Source organism: Mustelus asterias, chromosome 5, assembly GCF_964213995.1.
Source record: "Mustelus asterias chromosome 5, sMusAst1.hap1.1, whole genome shotgun sequence".
Taxonomy (NCBI): domain Eukaryota; kingdom Metazoa; phylum Chordata; class Chondrichthyes; order Carcharhiniformes; family Triakidae; genus Mustelus; species Mustelus asterias.
Genome location: NC_135805.1, coordinates 146,843,035 through 146,858,630, shown reverse-complemented (window position 1 = coordinate 146,858,630; position 15,596 = coordinate 146,843,035). Strand labels below are relative to the sequence as shown.

General features: G+C 43.5%; 1 protein-coding gene across 1 annotated transcript in view; it reads right to left on the bottom strand.

Moving 5' to 3' along the window:
* Nucleotides 1-15,596, bottom strand: part of LOC144494052 (Fc receptor-like protein 3) — a 43,775-nt gene extending 28,179 nt beyond the window's left edge. Inside the window, exon 1 of the mRNA XM_078213630.1 lies at nucleotides 15,202-15,596. Within this exon, the coding sequence (XP_078069756.1) occupies nucleotides 15,202-15,596 (395 nt within the window). The remainder of the gene's footprint in view (nucleotides 1-15,201) is intronic.

The window sequence follows — 15,596 nt, the reverse complement described above, 5'->3', positions numbered from 1 at the left end:
AGCAAGAAGTGTGTATGCTTCTTACTGTTCAAATGATGCCAAAAATAACTTCATAAAATGCCAGTCAATCGATATGCTATACAACGTATATGGATAGGATACATCAATGGGAACCGACAAATGTAATAAACCTGAATTTCAAAAAAAAAATGTAAGGTACAGCATCTTTGGGCTGCTAAATAAACAAGAGCCCAAAGTATTGGGAATGATAACTTCGACCAGATAGAGGATTCGGGAATTGGTCGAAGACAAAGCGTTGAGATACGAGGAACATGTTTAAAATGGCTGGCTGTATCTGGAGGGGTGCCACAGATATCAGTGTTCACGCCACAATATATGAATGACTTGGCAAGGGAAGTAAATGTCTGTTGACTCGTTATTGGATGGCACAAACAATAGGTGTGAAGCAAGTGCACAGTGTGACATGAACTACAGAGATATACATACAGATCAGTTGAGTAGGCTAAAATTTGACATATGGAATCTATTATAGGGAAATTACGTGTTATGCACTTTAGTAGGAAGTATGAATGCCTGAAGATTATTAAAATAGAGAAACACCGCAAGAAAGACGCAGCAAAGAGCAGTTTAGCATTTCTTGTGCGTAAATCACAAAAAAAGTTAGCATGCACATTCACGAGGTAATAGGAAAAGCAACTGAAACTTTGACCTACAGTTCAAAGGCAAAAATAAAAAAGGGTAACGTTGCATTTCATTATCTTTTCATCTCAGCACCGTGTTCTCATGCCCAATAGGCCATCCGAGGCCTGTTGAAGTGTTCCACTGAAACCGAATGCAAACTCGAAGAATAACACCTCATTTTCTGATTAGGCTCGTTAGTGACATCTGTACTCACCACTGAGTTCAACAACTTTGATATGTACACCACCCCCCGCCAACTCCCTCCCTCCCCCGCCCACCCCCCCCCCCCCCCAGCCACCCACTCCATTCAAAACGACTGCTCCCCCGCCCCCATTTGTCGACTATGTAGTTTGCTGTTGATTATTTTTCAGCTCGCTGGCCTGCTCCAACTCTAGCCCACTCCACCCCTCATGAACACATGTCCCCTGCAATTCGAAACCTCACATTAACAGATTATGCTCTTATACTATTTGCCACTATTAGCCATCTTCTTTTCCAAATGGCACCATTAATCGTCCCCGTAGCCTCACTGCCATGGGTGGCGCTGATGCCTTTCAGTATCAGAGACCTGGGTTTAATTCCCACCTCAGGTGACTGTCTCTGTCCAGTTTGCACATGTCCCCGTGTCTGTGTTGGTTTCCTCTGAGTGCTCGCCTTTCCTCCCACACTCCAAAGATGGGCAGGAAATCATTTTCTCATGACACCAGGTCAGCTATTTTGGGACTGTACTCATTAGTATTTTGCAGAATGAGAGGCGAAATTATTGAAACATGTGTATTCTCAAACGGCTTGAAGCTGAAGACGTTGAGAGATTGTTTTCCCTTTGTGGGAGAGTCTATAATCCCAGAGTGAGTCATCGTTTGTTTTAGACAGAAATGAAGTAGAAATACTTCTCTCGGGGGGGGGGGGTCAAGGAAAATATAAACTGTCAGGTTTGATTGACAAGGCAGCAATGGGATATACAGTGTGGGATGTGGATGTCATGGTGGAGGTCTTTCTGTGAATTATTAAGAATGTTGGGGATTATCCTCTCCCAATAATACAAACAATGAAAGAACATTGCGTGGGTATCCTCCTGGTGCTCTGGCATTATCCCAAAGTCCAAAGCTGGGCAAATTAGGACAATTACCCATGCTAAACTGCCCTGTAATGGCCAAAGATGTGTAGGTTAGATTGATTAGCCGTGGGAAAAGTATGGGTTTACGTGGATAAGGTGGAGGAGAGGGCCTTGGTAGGAACCTTTGTCAGGCAGTCGGTGCAAACTCGATGGACTGAATTCCCTCACCTGCACTGTCGGAATCCTATAACTAAGGAGTCGTCCAATTTGTGCCTCGGAACTTTTCATTCATTTAATAAATTCTTAGCTGATCTTGCTTTACCTACATCTCCGCATTAATCCCAGTCAGGCATCCTTCATGCCGCCCCCTCCACCCAACATACCCATCTGCTACCTTGTCAATCAAAAGCTGGTTTATTTCTTTGAATAATTTCCGTGACAGAATTTCTGCTCAGAATTCCAAAAATTAATGACTACCTGAGATGAGACATGCCGTGCCCTCTGTGTTGGATGAGAGGGCCTAACTTTTGAATCTAATTCCCCTGTTTCTAAATAAATAAAAGATCCTCTGAGCATCTGATCGACTAAGCTATCTTAGGTATCTGCCGTGCCTGAATCCTGAATTCGTAATCTCGCTCAATTTGAACCAAATCATATAGATAATAGAGTCCGTACGGTGCAGAAGGAGGTCATTCGGCCCAACAAGTCTGCACCGTCTCCTTGACAGAATGTTCCACCGAGACCCAATTCCCATAACTCCACATATTTACCCCACTAATCTCCCTAAACTAAACATATTTACTGAGGGACAATTTTCGATGGCTAATCCAGCTCATCTGCGCATTTTAGACTGTGGGAGGAAACAGGAGCGCCCTGAGGAAACCCACACAGACACAGGTAGAACGGGCAAAAACGACAGTCACACAAGGTTGTAATCAAACCTGCGTTTCTGTCGCGGTGATGTAGCCGTGCTAACCATTGTGCCACTGTGACATCTACTTCTTTCCTTCCAAATAAAGTGGACAGACTCTCATTTGCACACATTATTAGTCAGCTGACGTTTTGGCTCCATCCATTTAACCTATCTGAATCTCATTGCGGACACGTTGTGTGCTTCCCACAATTTTCCATCCTACCTTTTTTTTGCATCATCAAACTTTGAGATTGTGCATGCGGCCCATTTTCTCAGATCAACAGATGAAGATTTTAGACTGCAAATCAATGAACGTCTGACACGGATCCCACTGGGTCCATACTAGTCAGTTTAGCAACCTGAAAAAGAGTGTTTGTCTTTTGCTTCGTGTTAATTACTGCATCCTCTATGCTTGTTAATGTGGAACAGCGAACATCATCAATTTATCTGGGAAGCTATTATGTGGCACCCTGTCGAATTCCATTTGGAAATTCAGATTCTCTGCAACTCATGGGTCCTCTTTATCAAATATGTTTCTACCATTTTCAAAGAAGTCTAATAAAAATGTCAAGTGTGATGAAACCTTTTGAAAAACCACGTTCATTCTGCAATATGATCTTCTAAATATTCTACGACAGCTTCAAAAAAGAATCCCATAACTTTCCCAACCAGACTTGTCGGGATAACTGGTCGAAAGGTTCATGTATTTTGCCTTCATTTGTTCTTGAGTGCCAATCCGCTACTACCTTTCAATAGTCCAAGGAACGTTGAAGGATCACTACCAATGCAACAGCTAACATCCACCATATGTTACAGGGTTTGAATGCCCAAGGCTGCCAGTCAATGTGTTCAAGTGTCATGGAAGGCGTCAGTCCAGATTTAATCAAGTAATTGTTTCCCTAATTAAAGTAATTGCGTTTTCCATTGCACCCACACTTTTCCACGTGATCTTCCATTGCTGTTAGTCTTGCAATACTTCTTGTGAAGGTTGATCCAAAATATTTGTTTAATATCGCCGCTGTTTCCAAATTTAAGACGTAATTATTTATTTAATTTCGATCATTTCATGGAATGTGGGATTCTCTGTCAATGCCAACATTTGTTGTAAGTCCCTAATTGTTCCTGAACTGACTGACCTGTAAGGCAAATTCAGAGGGCAGTGCAGAGTCAATAAAATTGCTATGGGCCTGGCATCACATGTATGCTGAGCTAGATTTCCTGACATCCTTACCTAGTGACTTAACTGTTTGATCTTTTTTTAAATTTATGCATGCTGACTTTTGGTATTTAATTTATGTTTACCCCTAGGTTACAGGGAGGACGTAGGTTCCCTGGAGAAAGTGCAGATGAGGTTTACAAGAATTTTGTCAGGTCTACAAAATGTAGCTTTGACGAAAACGTGGGTAGGATAAGGTATTTTCCTTGGAACAAAGAAGAGTGCAAAATTATGAGTTGAAGAGATAGAGTGGAAAGGAGAAACTTGTTTCCTTTGGTGAGAATTCAAGAACCAGGCGACATAGATTTAAGGTAAGTGGCAAGAGAGTGGACATGAGAAGTAAATTTAACACAAAGTGTGGTGGATGTCTGGAATTCGCTGCCAGAGTTGGTGGTGGAGGCAATGGTCCGAGACTCGTTTTTAAAAAGTACCTGGATCTGCACCTTAAGTGCTGTAAGTTAGAGGGCTATCGGCCGGGTGCGAGAAGGTGGGCACCTGGGTGTCCTTGGTCTGGCATGGAAAAGATAGGCCGAATACCACCCTTCTGTGCTGTAGCTTTCCTATGGTTCTATGGTTCTGCTTTCCTTCGTTAGTACAAAGAACAAAGAACAAAGAACAATACAGCACAGGAACAGGCCCTTCGGCCCTCCAAGCCCGCGCCGCTCCCCGGTCCAGGATTGAATCCTGAATCCAGGATCCCCGCCCAATTTTCCAGCCTATCTACATACCAATATCCTATCCACCGAGCTGTCCCTCACAGCTACGATGCTTTGTTCATTACAACCTATTAACTCACCCCCACCCCCCCATTCCAGACCATGTGATCTCCAGGGAGAGGCGAAAACCCAGAGTGAAAAACCCCAGGGCCAATATGGGGAAAAAAATCTGGGAAATTCCTCTCCGACCCCCTGAGGCGATCGAAACGAGTCCAGGAGATCACAATAGCCCCGATCGGAAAATGCTTCCCAACCCTAGTCATTTCCACTTCCACGACACCATATGAATTCCCTGCCCCCGAGACAGGTTCTCAACTATCCGCAGTAGTGTGCATTGTTTGTTTCATGTTCCGGTTTTAATTTTAGATAATCTCATTTTACATCGAGGAAGCATTCATTGTAGATACCAAAAACGTGCAAGCTGTTCTCCTGGTAACATTGAAGGCCACGAGGAAATTTGATAGCGAGGTTTTACTTGCTTTGTGGTTTCACTTTACTGAAGGCAAACTGTTTCCAATGGCCTAAGAGCCCATAGCAAAATACCACTAATATAACACGATTGACAAAGACACAGAGACTACATGGGGAATGGACAAACTGATCGGCTCGAATTTCCTACCCCAAAGCACAATTATGAAATATGTTCATTTTCATTCAACAACAACAATAAAAAAGATAGTCACCATTATTGAAACTGGCCTGCAACTCCAGTTTACATTGGATAAATTGAAATTTCACCAGATGTTACACTGGTGTTTGAACTCCGGTCATCAGGGCATCCGTCCAGTAGAAATGCCTCTACACCATCTCTGCGGAAATTTGAGAGTATCAAATTGCAATGGAGCAATGTTGAATTGAGCTACTCTCCTCTTTTTTTCAAGTATTCTCATAAGCAACGATTTTTTTTTGTTATTGCTTCTGTTAATTCTACTCCCATATTCTAGTTTCCCCTTTCCATTCTACCATATACGGAATATGATTTTGATGTTCTTGTTTTCAAAAATGTTTTGGACAAATCACCGAGAGAGAAGAAAGTAAATAAAGGGGGGGAAAAGGTGGCAATAAGAAGTAATCGCATTGCATTTTAAAACATATCCACACTAATGCAGGGTGGTCAATTGGGTTTGAAAATCTATGATATTTTTTGATTAAACCTTTCTAATTGAGGTATATCGACGCATCAAAGCGTATGATCAGCATGTGGAAAATTGAGGACATGACTTTAAGTAAGTAATGACTTTTCTCTTTTAGTCATTCAAGGTCCTTCAACTGGTCTGCAAAATTAACGCTCATGGGATTGCAGGTGATATATTTGCATGGTTCCAAAATTGGTTAGCAGGTAGTAAACAGAAATTAGGAAAACGCCGTCTTTTTTAACATAGAACATAGAACATAGAAAGCCACAGCACAAACAGGCCCTTCGGCCCACAAGTTGCGCCGATCACATCCCCACCTCTAGGCCTATCTATAGCCCTCAATCCCATTAAATCCCATGTACTCATCCAGAAGTCTCTTAAAAGACCCCAACGAGTTTGCCTCCACCACCACCGACGTCAGCCGATTCCACTCACCCACCACCCTCTGAGTGAAAAACTTACCCCTGACATCTCCTCTGTACCTACCCCCCAGCACCTTAAACCTGTGTCCTCTCGTAGCAACCATTTCAGCCCTTGGAAATAGCCTCTGGGAGTCTACCCTATCCAGACCTCTCAACATCTTGTAAACCTCTATCAGGTCACCTCTCATCCTTCGTCTCTCCAGGGAGAAGAGACCAAGCTCCCTCAACCTATCCTCATAAGGCATGCCCCCCAATCCAGGCAACATCCTTGTAAATCTCCTCTGCACCCTTTCAATGGCTTCAACATCTTTCCTGTAATGAGGTGACCAGAACTTCGCGCAGTACTCCAAGTGGGGTCTAACCAGGGTCCTATAAAGCTGCAGCATTATCTCCCGACTCCTAAACTCAATCCCTCGATTAATGAAGGCCAGTACGCCGTACGCCTTCTTGACCGCATCCTCCACTTGCGAGGCCGATTTAAGAGTCCTATGGACCCGGACCCCAAGGTCCTTCTGATCCTCTACACTGCTAAGTGGCAGTGGCAGGCAGCAATTAGTGGCCGACTACTCGGATCGGGGCAAGGCAAATGGCATGTTCCCCACGATTGCAAGATGATTTGAGTACAGGAGCAAGGATGTTTAACGAGGCTGTGTGAAATCACAACTGGAGCATTGTGCAGTTTTGGTGTCCTTCTCGACGTGTCAAAGGGAGAGAGCAGCGTGGTTTCATGAGAATAATTCATGTAATGGTGGCATTGCCGTTATGAGGTGAGATTGTGTCGACTGGGGCTGAATCCACTGGATTTTGGAATGAGAGAGGATCTAATTTAAAGGCAGACAGTTCTGTCAGGGCTGGACAGCGTGGGTGCAGGGAAAATGTTTTCCCTGTCTCGGTGCAGGAAAGGGAGATGTGCTGCTCGAGAACAAGTTATCCCAGTCTCAGGATACGGGCTAGGCCATTTACTGATAGGAGGGGAAACTTCATTACTCAGAGCTTGGTTATCCTGTGGAAGTTGGTGCCACAAAAGGTTTGGATTGCACATTAGTGAATATATACAAAAAAGGAAACAGATATATCTCTGGATTTTAACGGTGTCCAGGGTCATGGTATGTGCGCCGGAGTATGCTGTTAATCTATAGGATTAAACATGGCCATATTGGATAGTGGGGAAGGCTCGAAGAGATGAAGGCCATATTTCTGTTCCTATTTCATAAATTTTCATGTTCCCTCCCCGCCCATTGCTCTTTTTTTGTTCAAGCACTTCTTTGCTTTGGGCCTGGTATCATGAAAAGGGGATCATGGTGGAAGGCCTGAACAGATGAACTCATGTATTGTTTCGCTACCAAGACATAGGATCTCAGATATTGCTATAGACTACGTGGAAATCAATGTCAAAGATTCTAACCTGCTATTTTCTGAATGTTCCCATGAGCAAAATATACTACCCTTCCTCATGTGACGTCATTTAGTATCATAGGATCTTATAGTTAATCAGGTGCATTCTGTCAACCTATTCTCCCCAGAAACTTGAGTATTCTCTTTGAACATTCCTCCCCAATATGTAATGCTTTCCAACTTCAGCATAGTTGTTCAGCTATTGACAGTGAGAGTGTGCCATAGCATTCTGGATTCCTAACGATTTTTGTATTCTTGCAGTTTTTCTCCATGCCACAGCTGTCCATTTTAATCTTACACATTTTACAATGTTAAAATTGCAGCACATATTCAGAGCTATTCGGAAGTCCATGCGGACATAATGAAGTACAACATGGGCCCTTTCCATTGCTTTTATACTGACTGTTCATCTTTCCATTCATCTATTTAGTCATTTACCAGTCATATAGAGTCGGTTACCAAAATCGTTACTCTTCCACGTATCCTCAGTTGAAAGTTGTCGTGCATTGAGTATATTGTGATCGAGTAAATGAGTAGCTTTGAAGCAGATAACTAAGGTTTTAATTAGCTGAGCAGAGTATATATATCCAAATATTTGCAAAGTCTTGTTCAACTGAAACGTTAACTGGACTTTCCAATTTTCTTTGGTCTATAGTCCAACTCTGGCTTTGGATCTTAGGTGGCCAGTTAAAATGTTACGGATTTGAGGATACAGTATGGTTCTAGATCGCAACAGGCCGTTCAATAAATGTAATTATTGTCAGTGATATAAATGATGTTCACCATACCTCCGAAAATCCACTGCTGTGTGATTCGCGCTAAAAGAGGGGAGAAATGAACAATATTATTATCTATGACCACGTTGAATATTGTGTCAGCTGCACAAGGCTGATAACTGGAGGAACTAAGAAAAGGTGGTTTGTAATTCCCTGAAGAGACAAAGAAAATTGTGTGTCGTTATCAATAATAATGTTGAGGTGGGGAGGGCTATAAACAAAAAAATAATGGATGCGTGCAAAAACGGAATGGCAATAATCATGGGGGACTTCAAACTGCATATTGATTGGCTGACTCAAGTTGGAAGGGGTGGGATGGAGGAAAGGTTCTTAGAATGCTGTCGGGATAGTTATCTTGAACAGTATGTTACAGAACCGACGAGGGAACGAGTTGTCTTAGATCTGGTAATGTGTAACGAGGTAGGTAGAGTTAAGGATGTTCTTGTGAAGGACCCTCTTGGGTCAAGTGATCACAATGTGGTCGAATTTCTGATACAAATGGAAGAGGAGAAAGTAGGGTCCCATACCACTGTCCTCTGTTTGAACAGAGGGAAGTACCATAGGATGAGGGCTGAATTGGCTAAGGTGGGCTGGGAGAGCAGAGTGGTAGGTAGGACAGCTGAGGAACAGTGGAGGATTTTTAAATAGATGCTTTCCAGTACTCAGCAACAATATATTCCGGTGATAAAGAAGGGCTGTAAGAAAAGGGATAACCAGCCGTGGATAACAAAGGCAATTAAGGAGAGTATTAAATTAAAGACCGATGCGTACAGAGTGGCCAAAAATAGTGGAGAATCTGAAGACTGGGAAAACTTTAAGAAACAACAAAGAACGACTAAGAAAGCGGTAAAGAAAGGAAAGATGGGTTATGAAGCAAGGCTAGCTCTAAATATAAAAAATGATAGTAAAAGCTCTTACAAATATATAAAAAGGAACAGAGTGGCAAGAGTGAATGTTGGATCCTTGAAGGACGAGAGGGGGGATTCAATAGTGGGAAATGAGGAAATGGCTGAAACTTTAAATAAGTTTTTTGTGTCGGTCGTCACGGTGGAAGACACAAATAGTTGACCGAATATTAACGATAGGGGGTTGGTACGAGGAGAGGTACTCAATACAATTAACGTCACAAGGGAGGCAGTGCTTGGTAGACGAACGGGACTGAAGGTGGACAAGTCCCCGGGCCCGGATGGAATGCATTCCAAGGTACTGAAAGAAATGTCAGAGGTAATAGCGGATGCGTTAGTGGTTACGTATCAAAATTAGTTGGATCCTGGGGTAGTTTCAGTCGGATTGGAAAACGGCTAATGTTACGCCGCTGTTTAAAAAAGGAAATAGACAAAAGGCGGGTAACTACAGGCCGGTTAGCTTAACGTCTGTAGTTGGGAAAATGCTGGAATCCATCAGTAAAGAGGAGATAGCAGGCCATCTGGATAAGAATGGTCCGATTAAGCAGACGCAGCATGGATTCATGTGGGGAAAGTCGTGCTTGACGAACTTGTTGGATTTTTATGAAGATGTGACTAGTGCGGTTGATGGAGGGGAACCGGTGGATGCGGTGTTTTTGGATATCCAAAAGGCGTTTGATGAGGTGCCTCACAAAAGGTTGCTGAAGAAGATTGGGTCACACGGAGTTGGGGGTAGAGTGTTAGCATGGATTGGGGATTGGCTATCCGACAGGAAGCAGAGAGTCGGAATAAATGGGTGCTTTTCTGGTTGGCAGATGGTAACTTGTGGCGTGCCGCAGGGATCGGTACTGGGGCCTCAACTATTTACCATTTATATAGACGATCTGGAGGAGGGGACTGAGTGTAGGGTAACAAAGTTTGCAGTCGACACAAAGATAAGTGGAAAAGTGAATCGTGTGGAGGGCGTAGAAGGTCTGCAGAGAGATTTGGACAGGCTGAGTGAGTGGGCGAGGATCTGGCAGATGGAGTATAACGTTGACAAATACGAGGTTATTCACTTTGGAAGAAATAATAGCAAATTGGATTATTATCAAAATGGAAAGAAATTACAACATGCTGCTGTGCAGAGGGACCTGGGGGTCCATGTGCATGAGACGCAAAAAGCCAGACTGCAGGTGCAACAGGTGATCAAGAAGGCAAATGGGATGTTGGCCTATATCGCAAGGGGGATAGAATATAAAAGCAGAGATGTCTTGCTGCATCTGTACAGGGCATTGGTGAGGCCGCAGCTGGAATACTGTGTGCAGTATTGGTCCCCTTATTTGCGGAAGGAAATATTGGCCTTGGAGGGAGTGCAGAGAAGGTTCACCAGGTTGATACCAGAGATGAGGGGTGTTGATTATGAGGAGAGATTGAGCAGATTGGGTTTGTATTCGTTGGAATTTAGAAGGCTGAGGTGGGATCTTCTAGAGACCTATAAGATAATGAAGGGGCTGGATAGGGGAGAGGTGGAGAGATTCTTTCCACTTAGAAAGGAAACTAGAACTAGAGGGCACAGCCTCAAAATAAAGGGGGGTCCGTTTAGGACAGCGTTGAGGAGGAACTTCGTCTCTCAGAGGGTGGTGAATCTCTGGAATTCTCTGCCTACTGAAGTGGTGGAGGCTACCCCGTTGAGTATGTTTAAATCACGGATAGATTCATTGCTGATCGGTAAGGGAATTATGGGGATCAGGCGGGTAAGTGGAACTAATCCACTTCAGATCAGCCATGATCTTATTGAATGGCGGGGCAAGCTCGAGGGGCTCGATGGCCTACTCCTGCTCCTATTTCTTATGTTCTTATGTTCTTATGTTTGATATCAGGTTATGCTACCCCCCTAGATATTCCGTTCCATGATATGTGAACATATAGGAATGGACGGGCATGAATCCGCGCCCCCCGCAGCCCCCCCCCCCCCCCCCCCGCCTCCCCCCCCCCGCCCCCCGAGAGAAGAAGTTCCTCCTCAACGATTTAATGTATTCCAGATAATGATTTTCTCACGAAATTACAAGTCGAGCAAATATTTACTGAGAGATGAACATGGTCCCATCAATGCTCACGTTAGTTGAACAAATTATCAAATACGTGTCTATAAAGTTAATTTAATTATATTTATCTTAAACAATGGTGTATTTCGTTTTGGTCCAAAGGGTAACTGCCAGATCAAAGCAGGCTGAGTAAGGATGTAAATGTTCTTTGCGGGAAACAATCAGGGTTCTTTCTCTCTCTTGAAATTAACTCTTGAAGTTAATAATACTCGGTTGAGCATGAAAACTATGAAGTACACTTTCACTTTTTTTAACGGGGAACTTTTCAAGCAAAATTAAACATTCTGGAGTCTGTCGTCACGTGTAGCATTAATCACGCTGATTAATGCATTGCCGATGTATAATGCATCAAAGAATTAGCCACCAGCCAGCATAAGGGTACGAAAAACAATGTCTATTTCAATGGAAATGAATGTTCGAGGCACTGAATGACCTACAATGAGAATCGTGGTTTACGTTTTCAACTCTTGCAACTGAAAACTAATGAAAAGTGGAACTTTTTCAAGGAACAAATACTGGATGTCCTTGAGAGGTATGTCCCTGTCAGGCAGGGAGGAAATGGCCGAGTGAGGGAACCATGGTTCACGAAAGAGATGGAATGTCTTGTGAAAAGGAAGAGGGAAGCTTATGTAGGGATGAGGAAACAAGGTTCAGATGGCTCGATTGAAGGTTACAAGTTAGCAAGGAATGAGCTGAAAAAGGGGCTTAGGAGAGCTAGGAGGGGACACGAGAAGTCCTTGGCGGGTCGGATCAAGGAAAACCCCAAGGCTTTTTACTCTTATGTGAGGAATAAAAGAATGACCAGGGTGAGGTTAGGGCCGGTCAAGGACAGTAGTGGGAACTTATGTATGGAGTCAGTAGAGATAGGCGAGGTGATGAATGAATACTTTTCTTCTGTGTTCACCAAGGAGAGGGGCCATGTTTTTGAGGAAGAGAAGGTGTTACAGGTTAATAGGCTGGAGGTAATAGATGTTCGGAGGGAGGATGTCCTGGCAGTTTTGAATAAACTGAAGGTCGATAAGTCCCCTGGGCCTGATGAAATGTATCCTAGGATTCTTTGGGAGGCAAGGGATGAGATTGCAGAGCCTTTGGCTTTGATCTGGAGAATGGCGAATGTTGCTCCTCTGTTTAAGAAAGGGAATAGAAATGACCCTGGTAATTATAGACCGGTTAGTCTTACTTCGGTGGTTGGTAAATTGATGGAAAAGGACCTTAGGGTTGGGATTTACGAAAATTTAGAAAGATGCGGATTAATCCAGGATAATCAGCACGGATTCGTGAAGGGCAAGTCGTGCTTTACAAATTTGATAGAATTTTTTGAGGAGGAAACTAAGTGAAGGTAGGGCAGTTGATGTCATATACATGGATTTTAGTAAGGCATTTGATAAGGTCCCCCATGGTCGGCTTATGATGTAAGTGAGGAGGTGTGGGATAGAGGGAAAGTTGTCCGATTGGATAGGTAACTGGCTGTCTGATCGAAGACAGAGGGTGGTGGTGGATGGAAAATTTTCGGATTGGAGGCAGGTTGCGAGCGGAGTGCCGCAGGGATCAGTGCTTGGTCCTCTGCTCTTTGTGATTTTTATTAATGACTTAGAGGCGGGGGCTGAAGGGTGGATCAGTAAATTTGCTGATGACACCAAGATTGGTGGAGTAGTGGATGAGGTGGAGGGCTGTTGTAGGCTGCAAAGAGACATAGATAGGATGCAAAGCTGGGCTGAAAAATGGCAAATGGAGTTTAACCCTGATAAATGTGAGGTGATTCATTTTGGTAGGACTAATTTAAATGTGGATTACAGGGTCAAAGGTAGGGTTCTGAAGACTGTGGAGGAACAGAGGGATCTTGGGGTTCATATCCACAGATCTCTAAAGGTTGCCTCTCAAGTGGATAGAGCTGTGAAGAAGGCCTATAGTGTGTTAGCTTTCATTAACAGGGGGTTGGAGTTTAAGAGCCGTGGGGTTATGCTGCAACTGTACAGGACCTTGGTGAGACCACATTTGGAGTATTGTGTGCAGTTCTGGTCACCTCACTATAGGAAGGATGTGGAAGCGCTGGAAGGAGTGCAGAGGAGATTTACCAGGATGCTGCCTGGTTTGGAGGGTAGGTCTTATGAGGAAAGTTTGCGGGAGCTCGGGCTGTTCTCTCTGGAGCGGACGAGGCTGAGGGGAGACTTAATAGAGGTTTATAAAATGATGAAGGGGATAGATAGAGTGAACGTTCAAAGACTATTTCCTCGGGTGGATGGAGCTATTACAAGGGGGCATAACTATAGGGTTCGTGGTGGGAGATACAGGAAGGATATCAGAGGTAGGTTCTTTACGCAGAGAGTGTTTGGGGTGTCGAATGGACTGCCTGCAGTGATAGTGGAGTCAGACACTTTAGGAACATTTAAGCGGTTATTGGATAGGCACATGGAGCACACCAGGATGATGGGGAGTGGGATAGCTTGAACTTGGTTTCAGATAAAGCTCGGCACAACATCGCGGGCCGAAGGGCCTGTTCTGTGCTGTACTGTTCTATGTTCTATGTTCTAAAACAGAGTGCAGCCATTTTTTAAAAAAAAAATTGCTTCCGCATGTCAGGCACCTGCTGCTAAACGTAAAGATATGGTGATCGAAAGTAGTCAAAGAATAATGCATTTCATTACTTTATAGTGGATGGGAATATATTGTAGATCTTCCAGTATTAACCACTCTAATTGACTGCTGCAATTAAACGTGGACAATATGCGTTTTCAAACAGCGGACAATGGGTCATGTAAAACACAAACACTAAATCTGAGAAAAAAATGTGCACACCGACATTTGAAATCTGACTTTTCAAATTATGTGTAGATTCTACTTTTCCAAAAATATCACTTGAACTATTCCATCTGGCAGATCGTCTCTGAGTCTCTGTGACCTGGGTTTCTCACTTCCTTTTCTCAATTTGATTAATTGACGTTGTCACTCTCTTTCTCTCTCGTTCTCTCTTTCTTCTCTCTCTCTCTCTGGCCTTATGCCTTACCTACTCATTGGCAATTCTCTCTGAATCCATCTCCCTCTCTCTATCCACAGCTTTCACTTTCTTTTTGTCGCACTTCTCTCTCTCTCTATCTCTCTCTCTATCTCTATCTCTCTCTCTCTCTCTCTCATCTCTCACTCATTCACTTTCCTCCCACCTCCCTCCTTCCCTCTCTCTCTGGTTCTCCCATTGTTTACCTATCTCAGTCTCCGCTAATGTCTCTCACTGTCCCACTAAGTCTCCCACTCTTTCGCTAAGTCAATGCCCCCGAATGACACTAAATAATGCATACATCAATAAAGAGGGAGCAGTTTCGGTGATGCATCTAGTATTTGTGAAATGAACACTCCTTAGGTCAGCAGCAACATCTTTAAATTCTGATTTTCTACCTAATTATAAATAGGTTGGAAATAAACGAACAGTGATTCCATTGAATGCATGACCTTAGAAACCCACGTGAGGGATTCAGAATGATACTCGCTCTGACAGAACCTGCCTTCTTCTCATGGCTCAAAATACGCGCTAAATGGAAATGTACTTCAAGCGTTTAAAATACCAGACGTTCACTTACAGAATATTAAAAGGAGGAAGAATGAAATGTGTCTCTGCAACATTATGGTCAGTGCAACTCCCTTCGTGCGTACGCTTCTTTGGATTAACTCTTTATTTTCCCTGCACCTGAAATGCACAGGGAGATAATCAAGCAGGGCTCCACATTGACAAATCAGCCCTTCGACAACATTATGATGGAACTGGACTTTTAGACTCACTCCCCTGTATTTGGGCGGAGACTTGCTCTTTGTTTTATCAAATTGAAGCTATGAATACAAAATTCATTCCATCAAACGTGTTAAAGTTATTCCAAATCTCAACGGCCCAATTAAATCTGCACCTCTCTTTCCTACATAAATATCCACCTACATTCAAATACTTACCTTAGATATTCTCCTGAAGAGCTTGCACGTACATATACCAAACAGGTTCTGAATGTGGAGTCAGGAAGTAGAGGCCGCAGTCTGCAGCTGCAGAACTCACTCATGTGGGAAGCGATTGCGCAGTACGATCGGTATTGTATTTCGTCACACTGGCGAACAGAATAAATCCCAGCGGACACGTTATTCAATTCTAACTTAAAGCTGAACAGGTATTTTTGCCCTGGCAGTTCAAAAATAACGGTGCCATCAGCATGAGGTAGTCGGGACGTAGCGCTGATGTGTTTCTCCATCTGTTTGACGGGTGATTTATTCCAACCGCATCCTGAACCATGCAAGCAAAGAGTCGCCTGATCTGAAGCCCCAGCCTTCTGTACTTCCGACCAAGGAAAGTACAT